Below are 15,403 nucleotides of genomic sequence, written 5' to 3'. Positions count from 1 at the left end.
ATGTGCGGGGGCCTGGGTTCCATCTCCAGCCCTGGCAGCCCTGACAGCGCTTGTCCCCCCCTGGGCCTCAGTTCTGTTGGGCATGATCATTTGTATTGTCTTTGGCAGGTGAGGAGGCAGGGAGTGAGGGAGAAGAGGCCTCCGCTTTGGACAGACGAGACCAGGGGTGAAGCAAGAATAACCCTCCTCCTGCCTTCCAGCAAGAAAACCTCTGCGAACGGGAGCAGCCATGCGGGACTGAGCCCCAGCCCCCTAAAGCATCTTCCCAAAGCAGGGTGTGTGGGGCCTGACAGCTCCTCGGTGAACATCTGAACTCCTCAGCGGGGTAATGGACCCCCTCCTTCCCCCGGAGACACAGCCTGAGTGGCAGGAATACCGATTCTTTGGAGAGTGGCTCCCTCTCAGCTCTGTCACGCAAGAACGCTCTCTGCACCGAGCCCATTCTGCCAAGTGACTTAAAGGGATTTAAAAAAAAAAGAGAGAGAGAGAAGAAAAAAAAAACCTTGGTAAAGAAAAAGGGGTTAAAAGGCACGCAGCGGCCTTTCAGAGGAGGTGCAGCCTGCGGACAAAGGGTGAAAGTTGAAAGAGGGCCGAGGAAGTGGCAAGGCAGGAGAGGCCACCCCCTGGGGCGGCGTGGGGCATGCCCCGGGAGCAGGGGGCCAGAACACCCTCGGGCCCCACTTCCAAGCCCCCGGGGCCGCACAGGGTGTCCCTGTGCCCCCCGATCGAAGGCCCCTCGCTCCAGATGGACTAAGGGGCCAAGGATGCTGCCCGGGACCTGCAGCCTCATCTGAACGGGGGGCCCAGAAGCCAGAAAAGCACAGGATCCCCTTCCTGAGCCTCCAGTGTCCCCCACACTGCCAGTGTACCCAGGCTGTAGTCTGCACTCCAAGCAGCTCTTGGCCTGTTAGGGCCACAGGGGCAGCAATGTGAGGGTGGCCTGGGCTCACGGTGTCCCTACGAGCGACGTCAGCAAGGGCCTCAGGAGCAGCTACTTCGGTGGGACCCTGCAGCCCAAGAGCTGTGGCAGCAAGGAGGTAAGGCTGAGGGACACTGAGATGGGAGTGGCCCTCTCAGGCTCATCATTGGGAATGAGGGAGATGGCTGGGTCCCACCCCCTAAGGCCCTGTCCCAGGCTGGTCCCCACAGGACTGTTTCAGAGCATCGCCCTACGCAATTTCACAAAGCATGACACTCACTGGTCCAGGCAGTCGGGCTCATTTGCTGCCTGGGAGACCCATGCTACTGGCCCCACCAGGCGTAGGCAGACACTGGGTACAAGCACCTCTGGACTGAACCACAGCTGGGGGTCTCCTGTAAATGCCTTTCCTCCTGGATTGCTGGGCTACCAGTTCTGCCCTTGCTGTAAGTCTGAGCAGGTGCTTTGGGGGCCTGGGCTTCTGGTCTGGCACTGGTTGCCCTTGAACTGGAGGGAGCCCACAAGTCCTTTCCACCCCAGTCTGTCCCTGCTATGGCCACATACACCCAGGGTAGAGTGAACTCAAGCTGTCACCCAGCTCCTGGTAGTCCATGGGATTGTCTATTCCACCTTCCAGCTGAAGCCCAGATGCGGCAGTGAGCGCCCCAAGGTGGAACAGCAGACTGTGAGCGCTCTCCTGCTTGGGCTGGGGGTGTGGAGGGGTGAGGAGCCACGCCTCCATAAACACAAATCCTAGGCATCCCCAAGCAGTGAGCAGCCAGCAGCGCCCTGGGCAGGGCAGGGAAGCCCCGATTCATTACCAAGATGGAAAATGACACTTCCCTCGCGTTCTGCCCCAGGAGAGGGGCTGATTTATGACTGCACCAGGGCCGGGACATCCGTCAGCACAGCGCAGCGCGCACGCTGTCTGCGGGGGCATTAATAGCCGTGTTATTAGCCACCGGCGTGAAAGATGCCCTGCGGATGGGCTATTTGCTGTTATTTATTATAAAGGCGCGCCAGCCGGCAGGCAGCAGGCCGCGAGGCACTGAGCTGGGCTCGGCCCATGCCCTGCCATACTCCTTCCTCCTCCTCCTGGCATCCCTGCCTGGCTGCCCAGCACTTGTCCCCCCCCTTCTAGCCCCAAGGAGGGGCCAGGGGTAATTGCTCCGCAGAGGGGAGCAGCTGCCAGAAGACCTGATGGGGAATCTGCGCAGAGGCGCTGAGGCTTCCCTGCACCCCAAAGGCAGAAAAGCAGAAGGGAACAAAAAGGGCTTTGGGAGCACACACAACTGTGGGTCCAGAGTGTGTGGCCTCAGATGGCTCCTTCCCCTCCCTGAGAGCACCTCTCCTCTGGGCAGTGGGGCCTGAACGGCTGTGGCCAGCTGAAAGGGGATGCTGCCAGGTACTGCTCATACTAACAGGCCTGAGCCCACTGGGCGCAAGGGGTCTGTGGACTTACTAGCGGCAGCAAGCAGCCAGCATGAGGCCCTGCTTAAGTTGGGTAGTGCCCGCCATCACTGTCCCACCAAGCCCCTGGAAAGGGTTTGAGAATTCAGTGCCAATGCCAGAGGAGGTGGGCCAGGGAGGACTGTCTGCCTCTCCTAGGCCTGCCCCTCCCTGCACACTGGGCCCTCATCCATAAAAAGCAGACCCATCTCCAAATCCAATTTAGGGTCCTGCAAGGCAGACTCCACCCTGTGTGTACACAAGGGGTGGGCAGGAAGGGGTGAGGGTCACACAGAGGGAAGCAGAGCCAACCTCAGATGCTTGGGGACTACCACCCATACTGAGGTGGGTAGGGCTCCCTCTTGGGCTGCGGATCCCATGGGCAGCTGGGAGGGCAGAGCACTAGACAGCAAGTGCCCAGCTCTCTTACCACCTGTGGCATGATTCACACCAGTCGCTTTGCCTCTTCAGGCGGTTGTGGCCAAGGCATCTAGTCAGGATGACCTCCCAGAACAAGACACTCAGGGCCCAGCCTCCTTCTTCCCATGGCCCAGCCCTGGGTCTCAGGTTCTGGGGCCTCGTTCATTCATTCAGCCAGTGATGACTGAGCCCCTTCTGTGCCAGGCTTCCTGACTGCAAGAGTTTACACCTAGTGGGAGGAGCCACACAATCAGTGGGTGACTGAGAAAATGCTGATAAATTGGGGGGGGGGTCCCAACTGGAGTAGAGCCTGCCTCCCACCTGTTAGGGAAGCTCCAGGGAGACCTCCTCCTCCCATGGTGGTGCCAGCCCTGTGTTTAGGAGCAGTGCCTCATTAGTCGTCCCCAGCTGCTGCGCACCTGCTTCTCTCTCTGGGCTCCTCACCGTGGCCCAGGACCCTTCTGGTGACAGAGGAGCCCAGCAGCATAGATGCCATGGCCAAGCCTAATCTTGGGCATTGTCACTAGCCCTGTTGCCACCGGCCTCTCTCTTCCTCCTCCTTGGTCTCCCAAAAGAAAAGCCCTTAGGCCTCTCTTCTCCCCTCTAAAATTCCACAGGGCTTTGTTTTTTGCTTCCCCAAAGGAATTAAGTCTCATTCTAGGCAGCTTTACTACCAATGGACAGTGGCAGAAATACCAGGTAGAAGAACATCTTATTGAATAATGCCAAGAGAAAGAAACAAAATTACACGTGTCTCCTTTCATCCCTCTATCCCTTCCTGGCCCTGCACAGTTTAATATCGAACATTATTATCAATATAATTAACCTCCTAAGACACAATTTTAAAGTCTTATTTTTAAAGTGATTCACCGTCTCTGAAGCTCAGGACATCCCATCGCCTGGCATTGGCACCGCCCTGACGGCCCACGCGGTTAGGCGAACTCGCCGTGCATTTTTAGTGGATTTGCATACCTGTCTGCAATTATCATTACCGCCAGCGATAACAGCTGATGCATAATGCATGCAGCATGAAATTAGAAAAATAATTAACTTTAGGTTTTAGAAGAACCCCCACTTCCACCCCCACCCCCACACATCACAAGTTCCGGGTATCGTGACTGGACGAGATGAGGAGTGCAGCTGTTTGGGGTGATGGGCGAGGCTGTCTGCCACCCCATGGAGGCAGACTCAGAGTGTCCTTGAAAGTCACAGCATACACACCCCCACCCACCCCCACCCCGAGAGGGTGCCCCAGGTGGGCATGCAGGCCAGGGGCATCTGCCAGGAGGGCTTAGCGAAAACCCTCACATGCAAGTCTCAGGTTCCCTTCCACTGCCGGCAACTCACACATCCGTCGCTGCCCACTGCAACAGCAGCAGCTTCTTCCCCAACACTGCTCTGCCAGGTGCTGAAAGCAACCTCCTTGATCTTCACGAGGGCCCAGGCAAGTGGGTCCTTTCTGGCCCCATTTTACAGATGAAGACCTGAGACCTGAGGCCACCCCATAGCAGGCTGAGGAGCTGGAGTGCGCACAGGCAGGCCCCTGGGCTGATGGCTTTGTGGGTGAGAGGCTTCCAAGACGGGTGCTCTCCCCAGGCCTCCCCGAGCACTAGGGTGCAGGTGGACTTTCCCACAGTCCTACTTGTAGCTGAGCCCCCAGAAGTAGTGACCAGGTGAGAAACCATGGGGTCCTTCAGTAATTTAGTTTTTTTCTGGTACCAGGAATCGAACTCACAACCTTGCGCTTGCCAGGCAGGCACTGTGCCGCTGAGCTAAATCCCCAGCCCCTCTTTCGTAATTTAAACAAAGGTTTACTGAGGCCCCATCACAGAGGCGGAGGCTGCCCTGCCATGGTAGTGGCAATAGCTGCTGCGCCCTATGGCCTGGGTCCTGCCAGTCTTTCCCCTCCAGGGCTGAGACTGCTTCCATCTAGGTCCTGCTCTGCACACTTCACTCCCACCTCAGTGTCCACGAGGGCCTGGGACGCTAAGGGAAAGGCCCAAGGGATTCCTGTTGAAGGGACAGCACCCGCCAGAGACCCCACCGGAGACTGGAACAAGGTGGGAGCTGGAGGACCCAGGGGTCTGCAGCAGCTACATGCCAATGCCAGGCCACCTGGACAGCCAGGTTCCTAAGACCTGCCCAGCCAGAGTGAAGGAGCTCACAGCCTTAACAGGAGACGGGGTGTGGTAGACATTGCCCTCCACTACGTAGCTTGAAAAATTTTGCATCTGCTTGAGCATGTTTGTCCTTCCCTACAAACATGTCACAGATTCAGGATTACCCTATCTGTGACCCCCACGCCAGGGATGGGGCAGCTGGAGAAAAAGGACCTAGGCCAGGGGCCACAGGGATGGTGTTTGTTTCCTTGCTAGCTTCAGGAAGTACTGTGATTAGAAAACAGCATTGCCAGATCCTGTGACAGCCAGGAGGCTGCAGCTGGCATCCCCAGCAAAGGCTGAGCAGTGGGCACAGGCTTCGAGCAACAGGGGCAGGCTCCGTGAAACTAGTCCAAGTTTCAAGATGTATACAGCCGCTCAGCTCCTGATCCCTGACCGTTCCCCAAACCCAGGGAACCAGGAGAGCCTGCAGTCTCCTCCCCTCCCACAGTGGACCCGCAGAGGAGTTCTGCACCGGGCAGCTTGGGGAGCACTACAGAGGGTGGGGAGAAAGGAGATGAGGATGTCAAGTGGGGGTGGGGGTGTCATGAAGGAGGTGAGGGGTGGACCTGATCACTTATTTACACACTGGGGTGGGGAGGCCCAGACCCACCAGCAGGGCCAGCCTGGCTGCTGAGCAAGAGGTCCACCTAGGCCCAAGCCTACTTTGGGGGCACTGTGGAAGTGGACCTAGGTTAGACCTTCCAGGAGTCCTGGACAGGACTTCTGGGCCCCTGGGACCTCAGGCCCGGCCACTGTATCCTACTGACAGAACAGGAAGCGGCAGGTCTGAGAGGGAAAGGACTTACCTCAGAGCACAGCAGGTTCTGTACAATAGGTGACCATGAGCTATGACAGAGGGTCACAAGTCTGAGCCGAGGGTAGGCCACTTAGCAATTTAATGAGATCATGTCTCAAAACAAAAAAGTGTTTAAAAGGCTGGGCATCGGTCAGGTGTGGTGGCACATGCCTGTAATCCCAGCTCTTGGGAGGCTGAGACAGGAGAATGCTGTGAGTTTGAAGTCAGTCCAGGCTACATAGTGAATTCAAAGCCAGCCTGAACTACATAGCAAGACCGTATCTCAAAAACAACGAACAAACAAACAAACAAAAGGTAGGGCATGAAGCTCAGTATGAAGACACTGGATTCAATCCCCAATACCACAAAAGGGGTGAGGTGGGGCGCACAAGTTAACACAGAAACTAGATAGGTATGCCAGGGTGGGAGTGGGGGACAGCCAGAGAGTTAGAGCAGTTTTTAAACTTTGCACATCAGGACACACAGGCTGCCCTTACCAGGTGATACTCTGCATGTGTAATCTCACTGAATTCTCAGTTTTAAGGGCAACGATAGTGACCACACATATAGATATGGAAGCTGCAGCTCAGAGAGGGCAAGCAACATACTCAATGTCACTCAGCCTGAAGAAGCAGAGGCTGGCCTTGAACCCAGGATCCTCTGCCCTGGAAGGCAGCAGGAGCCAGTTATTAAAAGAATGTCTAGAATGATGCCCAGGCCACCCGGAGATAAGGGGGAGGTCCTGGATACCTCCAGCATGAGCCCCTCACTGCTCCCAGCCCCCACCCCTTCCAGCGGTGCCAAGGATCCTGCTGTCAGTCACAGAGCTGGCGGGTCGTAACTCACACCACGCTGGAGTCCGCAGGATCTGCATGACGATGACAAGTGATCCCGTAAAAATGGGCAATTTACCAGGTTTAATTTGATGGTCACATAAACTATCAAACACACAACAAGGAAATAAAAAGGCCACCAGGCACCCGGACAATTAAAAGCTCTCCGAGGCGTGCTGTCTCCCTCCCCACCACTGTCAGCCCTGTTCCCAGAGCTGGAGGGCCGGCCTTGGGGAAGGGGGTGGCAGGAGAGACACCGGCCAAGATGGATGAGCCGGCAGACAGGGGAACGGAAAGGCCTTGGGTCCCTGCCTCCCAAATGCTTCTCTGTTATCCATCAAGCATCTCTGAAAGGTGCAATTTAGACTCTATTATGATGCTGGGCCTCTGGGGGCTGGGACTGGCCGTGAGCTGAGCGGGTGCTAGGAACAGATGTCCATGCCAGAGCGCAGTGGCTGGCCGTGGCTTGGCCTTAACAAGCCTGGCCCCTGCTCGGGGCGCGGCCCCGGAACAGCTAAGGGCAGAGGCCGCCGTGTCCCCCATGCCGGATGCAGAGCTGAAAGACCAGAGGTGTGTGTTCTCCAGTCAGACGCTGGGCCTGGGTAGATGTATCCCCGTGCTCAGACCCCAGGGACCAAGGCCGGGCGGCCCTTGAGAGACCTGCACCTCCCCGTCCCCAACACCTGCCCTGCTCATCTGCCTCTGTCATGAGCCACTGGAAACAGTGACCTTCACAGCCCTGGCTCTGCAGAAGGGAGAGCTGTGCAGCCAGGAGCCTGGGCTGGCTGGGACCGAGCCTAGGGGGCTGAGCACCTGTGTGATGTGACAGACCACTGCCTGTGAGGAGGAAGTGGGCGTGGCCTGGACCGAGGTGCTCCCCAGTGCCTGGGTTTGTCCCTGTCCTCTGAAGGCCGGCATGGGTCTGCACACCTCCCTCTGCTCCCTTCAAACCTGTACTATGCCAGTTTCCCGAGGTGAGGAGAAGTAGGGTGACGGAGTGAGGGCTGAGCAGCCTGTGACACCCACACCTGCCCCACTCTGCTTGGATGGTGGGCAAAGCAGGCAGGAGGCTCATGGAGAACAGCACTGCCCCACGGTCAGGGCCAGGCAGGCTGGGGGCAAATGAGCCTCCAGCCTCTGGACCAGAGTAGGTCTCTTCCTGCCTTGGTTCCCTCATCTAAAGGATAGGTCAATAACAGTTTCTTAGAAACATTTAGCAAACTTCTGCTATGTATCAACTGGTGGGCTGGGCCCCATGGAGAAGACACCCCCAAATCTGTGCCTTTATACTGCCTGCCTTTTTATCTTTTGTGGTACTTGGGATTGAACCCAGGGACAATCTACCACTGAGCTACATTATAGCCTTTTTTACTTTATATTCTGAGACAGGGCCTCACTAAATTGCCCAGGCCAGCCTTAAACTTGTAATTCTCCTGCCTCTGCCCACCTGGTAGCTGGGATTACAGGTGTGCACCACCACACCCTGCTTCAGACAATTTTTTTTTTTTTTAATCGAGCAGCACAGTAGTTGATGGTAAACACTATATTGACAGAAGCAGTGTCTTGGGGTCATGGTTTTGGGTTTTGATTTTGGTTTGGTTTTTTGAGACAGGGTCTCAGTATATAGTTCAAGCATCTTTGAACTCACTACATAGCCCAGGCTGGCCTCGAACTTGCAGCAGTCCTCCTGCCTCAACCTCCTGAGTACTGGGATTACAGGTGTGTGCCACCATATCCGACTGGGGTCATGGTTTTGCATAGCGTGGTGAGGGAAGGGAAGGGAAGGTGGGGAGGCAGTGAGTATGTGAATCTGGGATGAGCTTCAGGCAGAGGGAACGGCATGTGCAAGGGCCCCAGGGTAGCAGGGTGTGCCTGGCTCCTGCAGTGAGGGAGGAATACAGTGGACAAGGCCACTGGGGTGCTGCAGCAGGTCCCATGGGGCCTTGACAGCTACCGTGATGGTTGTAGAGGGCTCTGGACAGAGGAGTAATATGAGGAATCTACCAGGTGGCTCTAGACACCCAGGAGGGGACACAGGGCTAGAGAATGTGTTGAAAGGCTCAGGAATGGAGACGAGAGACCCAAGCAGCCCTGCTGGGGCCAGCTGGGGTACCAGGGGCTCAGACAGGCATCACCAAGGACACAAAGTCAACAGCCAAATCCTAGGGCCAGCCCGTGACTCAGGGCCTGGGCTGGGGGTAGGAGGGGGTAGGCAGTTGTCCTCAGCCTTGGGCCAGTCAGCACTGGCAGGAGGGCCAAGTGTCCCAGCTCTCTGACCTCTGCTCTCTTTGAGAGGCGCCTCATCCTCTAGTCCAGGAGCTGGCTGGGTGCCAGCTCACGGGGTTCCAGCTTGGGTAGCGCTGGCTGGTACTCAATCGGCCCTCAGTCCACCTTATAGACCCAGGTCACCGGGACCTATGTGAGGTCCATGTGTCGGCCTGGGCAAACCCAGGGCCCTAGGAGGCCCTGGAGCTGAGACCACAGGAACAGTCCGTTCTGTCCTATTGCCACTCCACACTAGACCCACCCAGGCCATGGTCCCTACCCTTAAGCACCTGCAGTTTAGTCAGGGATATTAAAAACCAGTCACTCATCAGTGTGACCCACAGCCTGTGGACAGCCACAAGCTGGTGGTGGCCAAGACTCCGGCTTATGCCCCAGATAGGCTGGTTTCTCATCACATTTCAAGTGGCCTTGAGTAAGTGAGTGTCACGCAGCTGTAATTTTCTTGTCTGTTACATGGGACGAGAGGGCACCAAGCTCATGTTGTTGGAGGGTTTAATGACTTACATATTCAGAAAGCTCTAAGCACAGGCTGATTATGGTTTGAACAACCATCCCACTAAAATGGGATCCCAGGGGTTGGTACACACTGGATGCTTAGTAAAGATCTAGTGGATGGATGAACAGACAGATGCATGGATGGGTGGGTGGTTGGGTGGGGGATGAATGGAAGGTGGGTGGACAGGTGGGTAGACAGTGGATGGATAGGTGGGAAGGTAGATGGAAAGAGGTTGGATAGGTAGTTGGGTGGGTGGATGGATGCATAGATGGACCAATGGACAGACTGACGCATGGATGAGTAGGTGGTCAAAGCAAAGGAAGCTCTATCTGGGGCATCTGGAAGACCTAGCAGAGGGGACATTTGAACTGGGTGCTGAAGGATGCAGAGAAGTTTGCTGGATGGAGAGGAGAAACCCAGGAATAGAGAAGCGAGAGGGGTTTGGCATGGTTGAGAAATGGACGCACTCAGTTACTGCACCGTGAGAGTGAGGCCCCCATGGGCTCATTCAGTGGGTCCAGGCTCTGCTCCGAACTCCAGGGCTACCCTCTCAGGCTTCAGCCTCCCCTCGGTCCCACTACCAAAGCCTTCCTGGCCCCACTTGTGTAACAACAGACCTTTGCCAGGGGCACGAAGACGCCTTCCCTACTGAGGCTGAAAGATATTTTCTTTTAATTGATTGTGTTTTTTTTTTTTTTTTACCACTATGAACAGTAAAATAATATGAAAAAAAATCTATGCAGCAATTTTTCTATTTGTGAAAACTGAAATTACACCTTGCAGATAATTCTCTCAGAGCGCAGACAACACCTCCCTCCCCTTTTATTTGTCTCATTTTTTAAAATGCAACAAAGCTGATACATACATTAGTGTGTATATATACTTTTTTTTTTGGAATCACTGTAAGTTTCATGGTTCGGGAAGGGAGCAAGGTGCTGAACAGTTTCCCACACAGCAGGAACACTGAGCTAGGAAGGGCGCCTTTGATACGAAGCAATTTCTGTAAATACACGAGAAGGCAGCTCTGTTGACACCTCCTCCTTCTGTCTGTAAAATGTACGAGTGACAAACAGGCGGTGGTGTTTTACCACCAGACAATGAAGCCCTGCGCTCTCCACTGCTCACCAGTGACGACGCTGGCAGCTCCCTCTGGCAGGTTCCAGTGATGCCCCTTTTCTGAGCTCACTGGCTTTCCAGAAGCAAGCTTTGCCTTCAGACTCTGGGCCTGTGCCAGAGAGTGATGTGTGTTCCCCGTTCCATTGAGAAACTGTGGCTCCGAGTCCATAAAACATGCCCTAAATCCATCCCATCAACATTGACCAGCGGCTCTAGGATAAGCCATAAAGACAGGCTGAGAGGTGCAGTCTTGGAAGGAACAGCCCAAACCACGGCCTGGCAGGCACTCAGTTTGCCTCTCTGAGGCGCACAGTATGGGCTTCGCTCCAGCTAACGTTCAATATCAAGGCAGAAGCCAGGCGTGGTGGTGCACGCCTGTAATCCCAGCACTCGACAGGCTGAGGCAGGAGGATCGTTGCGAGTTCGAGACCAGCCTGGGCTACAAAGTGAGCTCAAGGCCAGCCTGGACTGCATAGCAAGACCCTGTCCCAGAAACAAAAACAATATCAAGCCAGGAAGAACGGGGTGCCACTGGAGTCTGACCTCAGCCATAAAGCTCACTTGTGCCTCTGGCCAGCAAGTGGGCACATGATCCCTCTGGGCCACTGTTCTTGACTCATCCTCACTGTACCTATCTTGTGTTCTTTGCAGGTGTGGAGGCTCCACGTCAGGTGGCGTCGGGCTCCCCCAGCCATCCACCATGGTGGTGGCACACCCCACTGCCACCGCCACCGCCACGCCCATGGCAACTGTCACAGCCACTGTCATGATGACCACGGCCACCATGGACCTGCGGGACTGGCTGTTCCTCTGCTATGGGCTCATTGCCTTCCTGACAGAGGTCATTGACAGCACCACGTGCCCCTCGGTGTGCCGCTGTGACAACGGCTTCATCTACTGCAACGACCGGGGGCTCACCTCCATCCCCTCGGACATCCCTGATGACGCTACCACCCTCTACCTGCAGAACAACCAGATCAACAACGCCGGCATCCCCCAAGACCTCAAGACCAAGGTCAACGTGCAGGTCATCTACCTGTATGAGAACGACCTGGATGAGTTCCCCATCAACCTGCCACGCTCCCTGCGGGAGCTGCACCTTCAGGACAACAATGTGCGCACCATTGCCAGGGACTCGCTGGCCCGCATCCCACTGCTGGAGAAGCTGCACCTGGACGACAACTCCGTGTCCACCGTGAGCATCGAGGAAGACGCCTTCGCTGACAGCAAACAGCTCAAGCTGCTCTTCCTGAGCCGCAACCACCTAAGCAGCATCCCCCCGGGACTGCCACACACGCTGGAGGAGCTGCGGCTGGATGACAACCGCATCTCCACCATCCCGCTGCATGCCTTCAAGGGACTGCACAGCCTGCGGCGCCTGGTGCTAGACGGCAACCTGCTGGCCAACCAGCGCATCGCCGACGACACCTTCAGCCGCCTGCAGAATCTCACAGAGCTCTCGCTGGTACGTAACTCTCTGGCCGCCCCACCCCTCAACCTGCCCAGCGCCCACCTGCAGAAGCTGTACCTACAAGACAACGTCATCAGCCACATCCCCTACAACACACTGGCCAAGATGCGTGAGCTGGAGCGGCTGGACCTGTCCAACAACAACCTCACCACACTGCCCCGGGGCCTGTTTGATGACCTGGGCAACCTAGCACAGCTGCTACTCAGGAATAACCCCTGGTTCTGTGGCTGCAATCTCATGTGGCTGCGGGACTGGGTGAAGGCCCGGGCGGCTGTGGTCAATGTGCGGGGCCTTATGTGCCAGGGCCCTGAGAAGGTCCGGGGCATGGCCATCAAGGACATCACCAGCGAGATGGATGAGTGCTTTGAGACAGGGTCACAGGGTGGTGCAGCCAATGCAGCTGCCAAGACCACAGCCAGCAACCACGCCTCAGCCACCACGCCCCAGGGCTCGCTGTTCACCCTCAAGGCCAAGAGACCAGGGCTACGCCTCCCTGACTCCAACATCGACTACCCCATGGCCACGGGTGATGGCGCCAAGACCCTGGTCATCCAGGTGAAGCCCCTGACAGCAGATTCCATCCGCATCACATGGAAGGCAACGCTCCCTGCCTCTTCCTTCCGGCTCAGCTGGCTGCGCCTGGGCCACAGCCCCGCAGTGGGCTCCATCACAGAGACCCTGGTGCAGGGGGACAAGACAGAGTACCTGCTCACTGCCCTGGAACCCAAGTCCACCTACATCATCTGCATGGTCACCATGGAGACTGGCAATACCTATGTAGCCGATGAAACACCCGTGTGTGCCAAGGCAGAGACGGCCGACAGCTACGGCCCCACCACCACACTCAACCAGGAGCAGAATGCTGGCCCCATGGTGGGGCTGCCCCTGGCAGGCATCATCGGTGGTGCCGTGGCTCTCGTCTTCCTCTTCCTGGTCCTGGGGGCCATCTGCTGGTATGTGCACAGGGCTGGTGAGCTGCTGACCCGGGAGAGGGCCTATAACCGGGGCAGCAGGAAAAAGGATGACTATATAGAGTCGGGGACCAAGAAGGATAACTCCATCCTGGAGATCCGCGGCCCTGGGCTGCAGATGCTGCCCATCAACCCATACAGCGCCAAAGAGGAGTATGTGGTCCACACCATCTTCCCCTCCAACGGCAGCAGTCTCTGTAAAGGCACACACACCATCGGCTACGGTACCACGCGGGGCTACCGGGACGGGGGCATCCCTGACATTGACTACTCCTACACATGATGCCAGCCGGCCGAGTCCCGGCCCTGGCCGCCGTCCCAAGTGGCGCCCGGCTCTACCCAGCCCACTGCCATCCCAGAGAGCAAGGAAGAGAAACAAATTCCACGATGACTCTCCCAGCAGAAAGCAAAGTTTGGGAAAGGTAGATGATTTTCTAGAATATACCAGTGGGAGGGGAAAAAACATTTTTTTAAATGAATAGAGGGCAGGAAGGGGAATCTGACATTGTTGGAGACATACTTTATCCCAGATTATGCCAACCAGGGAGGGAGGAACAAAAACAATACCGAAGGAAGGGTTGGGTTGGGGATTTTTTTTCCTGAACTGGAAAGATACTATCTGTACAACATCTGTGTACTCCTTGCACTCTGTTTGGGGCCGTCACAAAAGAACCGTCAGAGAGAAGCCACCGACACACAGGCCCCCGCCCAGCATCCCGCTGCCAGCTGCTCACAGGCAGCGATGCGATGGAAGGTTTTCAGGCGCCTCACAAAGAAGAGAGGCAAAGAAAAGATCTTTTGCTATGGAGATATTGTCCTGAAATCTCTTTTCTGGTTCTTTCCATGCCATTTCCCTGACAGATTTGCAGAAAGAGAAAGTCTTTCACTGCATTCTTGGAACAATTAATATAGTCAATTAAAAAGGAAAAAAAATCGAACTTTTTTCTTCCTATGCTGAGCACTCTCCAGTTCCACGCACCATCCTCCGTAGAAGCCCTGATGGAAGCCGTAGCTTTCCCTGCCACGTGGAGGTGCGTCTGTCTGCCCGTCTGTCTGTGTGTCCTGTCTCTCAGTGCAGATGGGTAGATAGAGCCACGTACACCGTCCTTACAGCACTTCTTGGGTCAGTTCTTAACCATTTCCTAAGACAATAGAATTGCAAAAAAAAAAAAATGTTGCTTTCTCCTAGAAATCATTGAGTAAGTAGCCCATGTGTCAGCGGTGGGCGTGAGGTGGAGGGAAGAGCTGTGGACTGGGTGAGGGCGTTGCTGTTCCTAGAGGCAGAGACCTGTACTTCCCCGGCAAGGTGGCTCAGCGAGGGCCAGAGCTGGGCCGCTGTCCTTTCTGATGTAGAGAAAAGCTTCCTTTTGATACCCAGGCCCTCATGCTTCTCCTCGCCGACAGATACAATCACCTCAATAGGGTTTACTCGTGCTTCCTCCTGGATAGGTAATTAGTGCAGGGACTTTTTTATATCCATATATATGTATCCGCTGGTTAGACCTTTTGGTTTCCATGGCTGCTCAAACAAAGCCCAGAAAAAGAAAAATTTCAGAAACTCTTTGGGAGACATCAACCCTCACACACACACCCGTGTAGAAAACAGCCGTGTCCACTCCTGAGAGAGAGACCAGATCTCTTTCTAAAAATGTCAGCCTCCAAAAGGGTTCCAACTGGGGCCCTCAGAAGAGCTAAGATTTTATTTTCTCCCTCTGGAATCAATGTCACTATCATTTATCAACTGACAGTGCAGTGTGGCGAGCCATGAGATTAAAACGATGATGAAATAATGACAGCAGATCTGAAAAGGAGGGAAGCATGGTGCCTGGGGTTCCGATGGCTGCTGCATCCTGTACTTGGGGAGCTGAGGTCACCATCTGTCAATGTGTCTCTTGCCCCGCACCAGGAAAAAACGACATCAAAGCAGAGGCACTGCTCCAAGGGCAGGAGGATGAGAAGGTCTGCTCCTGGCAGTGGCGTTTTCAAAAAGCCTCTGCCACTTGGACCAAAGAAAAGGCAGGAAGAAGAGACCAGGCAGCGATCACAGGGCTGCCTGCGACGTGCCCAAGCGCTGTCTGCCTGTTGGACATTCAAAGAGCCAACTGGCCCTTCAGCGAAGAGGTGGGTTGAAAGCAATGTTCCCGCTGCTCCTCTGGAGAAGTGGAGGGAGGCGCAGGCTCCCATTGCAGCCCAGGGATCTGTCACCACCAAAAGGGACCCCAGCTCTACAGCCCCAGGCATGGCCAAGGGGTATAGACACTGTTCATTCCAAATGACTTTTTCCCCTTCTCCTGCCCAGATCATTTTCCCACACAATGAGGTCCAGAGAGAAACTTTCCCAAGCCTTAATTTCAGGTCTGTATCAACACGCCCCTCCCTGCCCCCTACCAGCTGCCCTAGCTGCAGCCCCATCCCTGGCAGCTCAGGAAGGAACAGAGGGGACCCCACACACACCAGGGAGATCTGGCAGGAGGAGTGTGCGAG

At 55.7% G+C, this 15,403-nt stretch overlaps 2 protein-coding genes across 6 annotated transcripts in view; one reads left to right on the top strand and one right to left on the bottom strand.

Moving 5' to 3' along the window:
• Macrod1 (MACRO domain containing 1) overlaps nt 1-15,403 on the bottom strand; it is a 140,043-nt gene that overhangs the window by 87,720 nt on the left and 36,920 nt on the right. The gene's annotated exons all lie outside the window — the stretch shown is intronic.
• Nucleotides 111-13,854, top strand: Flrt1 (fibronectin leucine rich transmembrane protein 1). Of its 3 annotated transcripts, none has more exons than XM_005384647.1 (2): nt 111-1,037; nt 11,129-13,854. In XM_005384647.1, the coding sequence occupies exon 2, from the start codon at nt 11,178-11,180 to the stop codon at nt 13,200-13,202; it is 2,025 nt and encodes a 674-aa protein (XP_005384704.1). In that variant the 5' UTR covers nt 111-1,037; nt 11,129-11,177; the 3' UTR covers nt 13,203-13,854. The 3 variants fall into 3 exon arrangements, with proteins under 3 accessions (XP_005384704.1, XP_005384703.1, XP_005384705.1); XM_005384646.2 differs by lacking the exon at nt 111-1,037 and adding an exon at nt 6,830-7,553; XM_005384648.2 differs by lacking the exon at nt 111-1,037 and adding an exon at nt 8,262-8,298.

The sequence above is a fragment of the Chinchilla lanigera genome, unplaced genomic scaffold, assembly GCF_000276665.1.
Source record: "Chinchilla lanigera isolate Chin_1 unplaced genomic scaffold, ChiLan1.0 scaffold00021, whole genome shotgun sequence".
Lineage (NCBI taxonomy): Eukaryota > Metazoa > Chordata > Mammalia > Rodentia > Chinchillidae > Chinchilla > Chinchilla lanigera.
Note: the sequence above shows the minus strand (reverse complement) of the source record. Positions and strands in the feature narration are given on the sequence as shown.

Bases quoted from the DNA above. Each gene is read 5' to 3' on its own strand.
- Flrt1 (XM_005384647.1), top strand. From the start codon at position 11,178: ATGGTGGTGGCACACCCCACTGCCACCGCCACCGCCACGCCCATGGCA.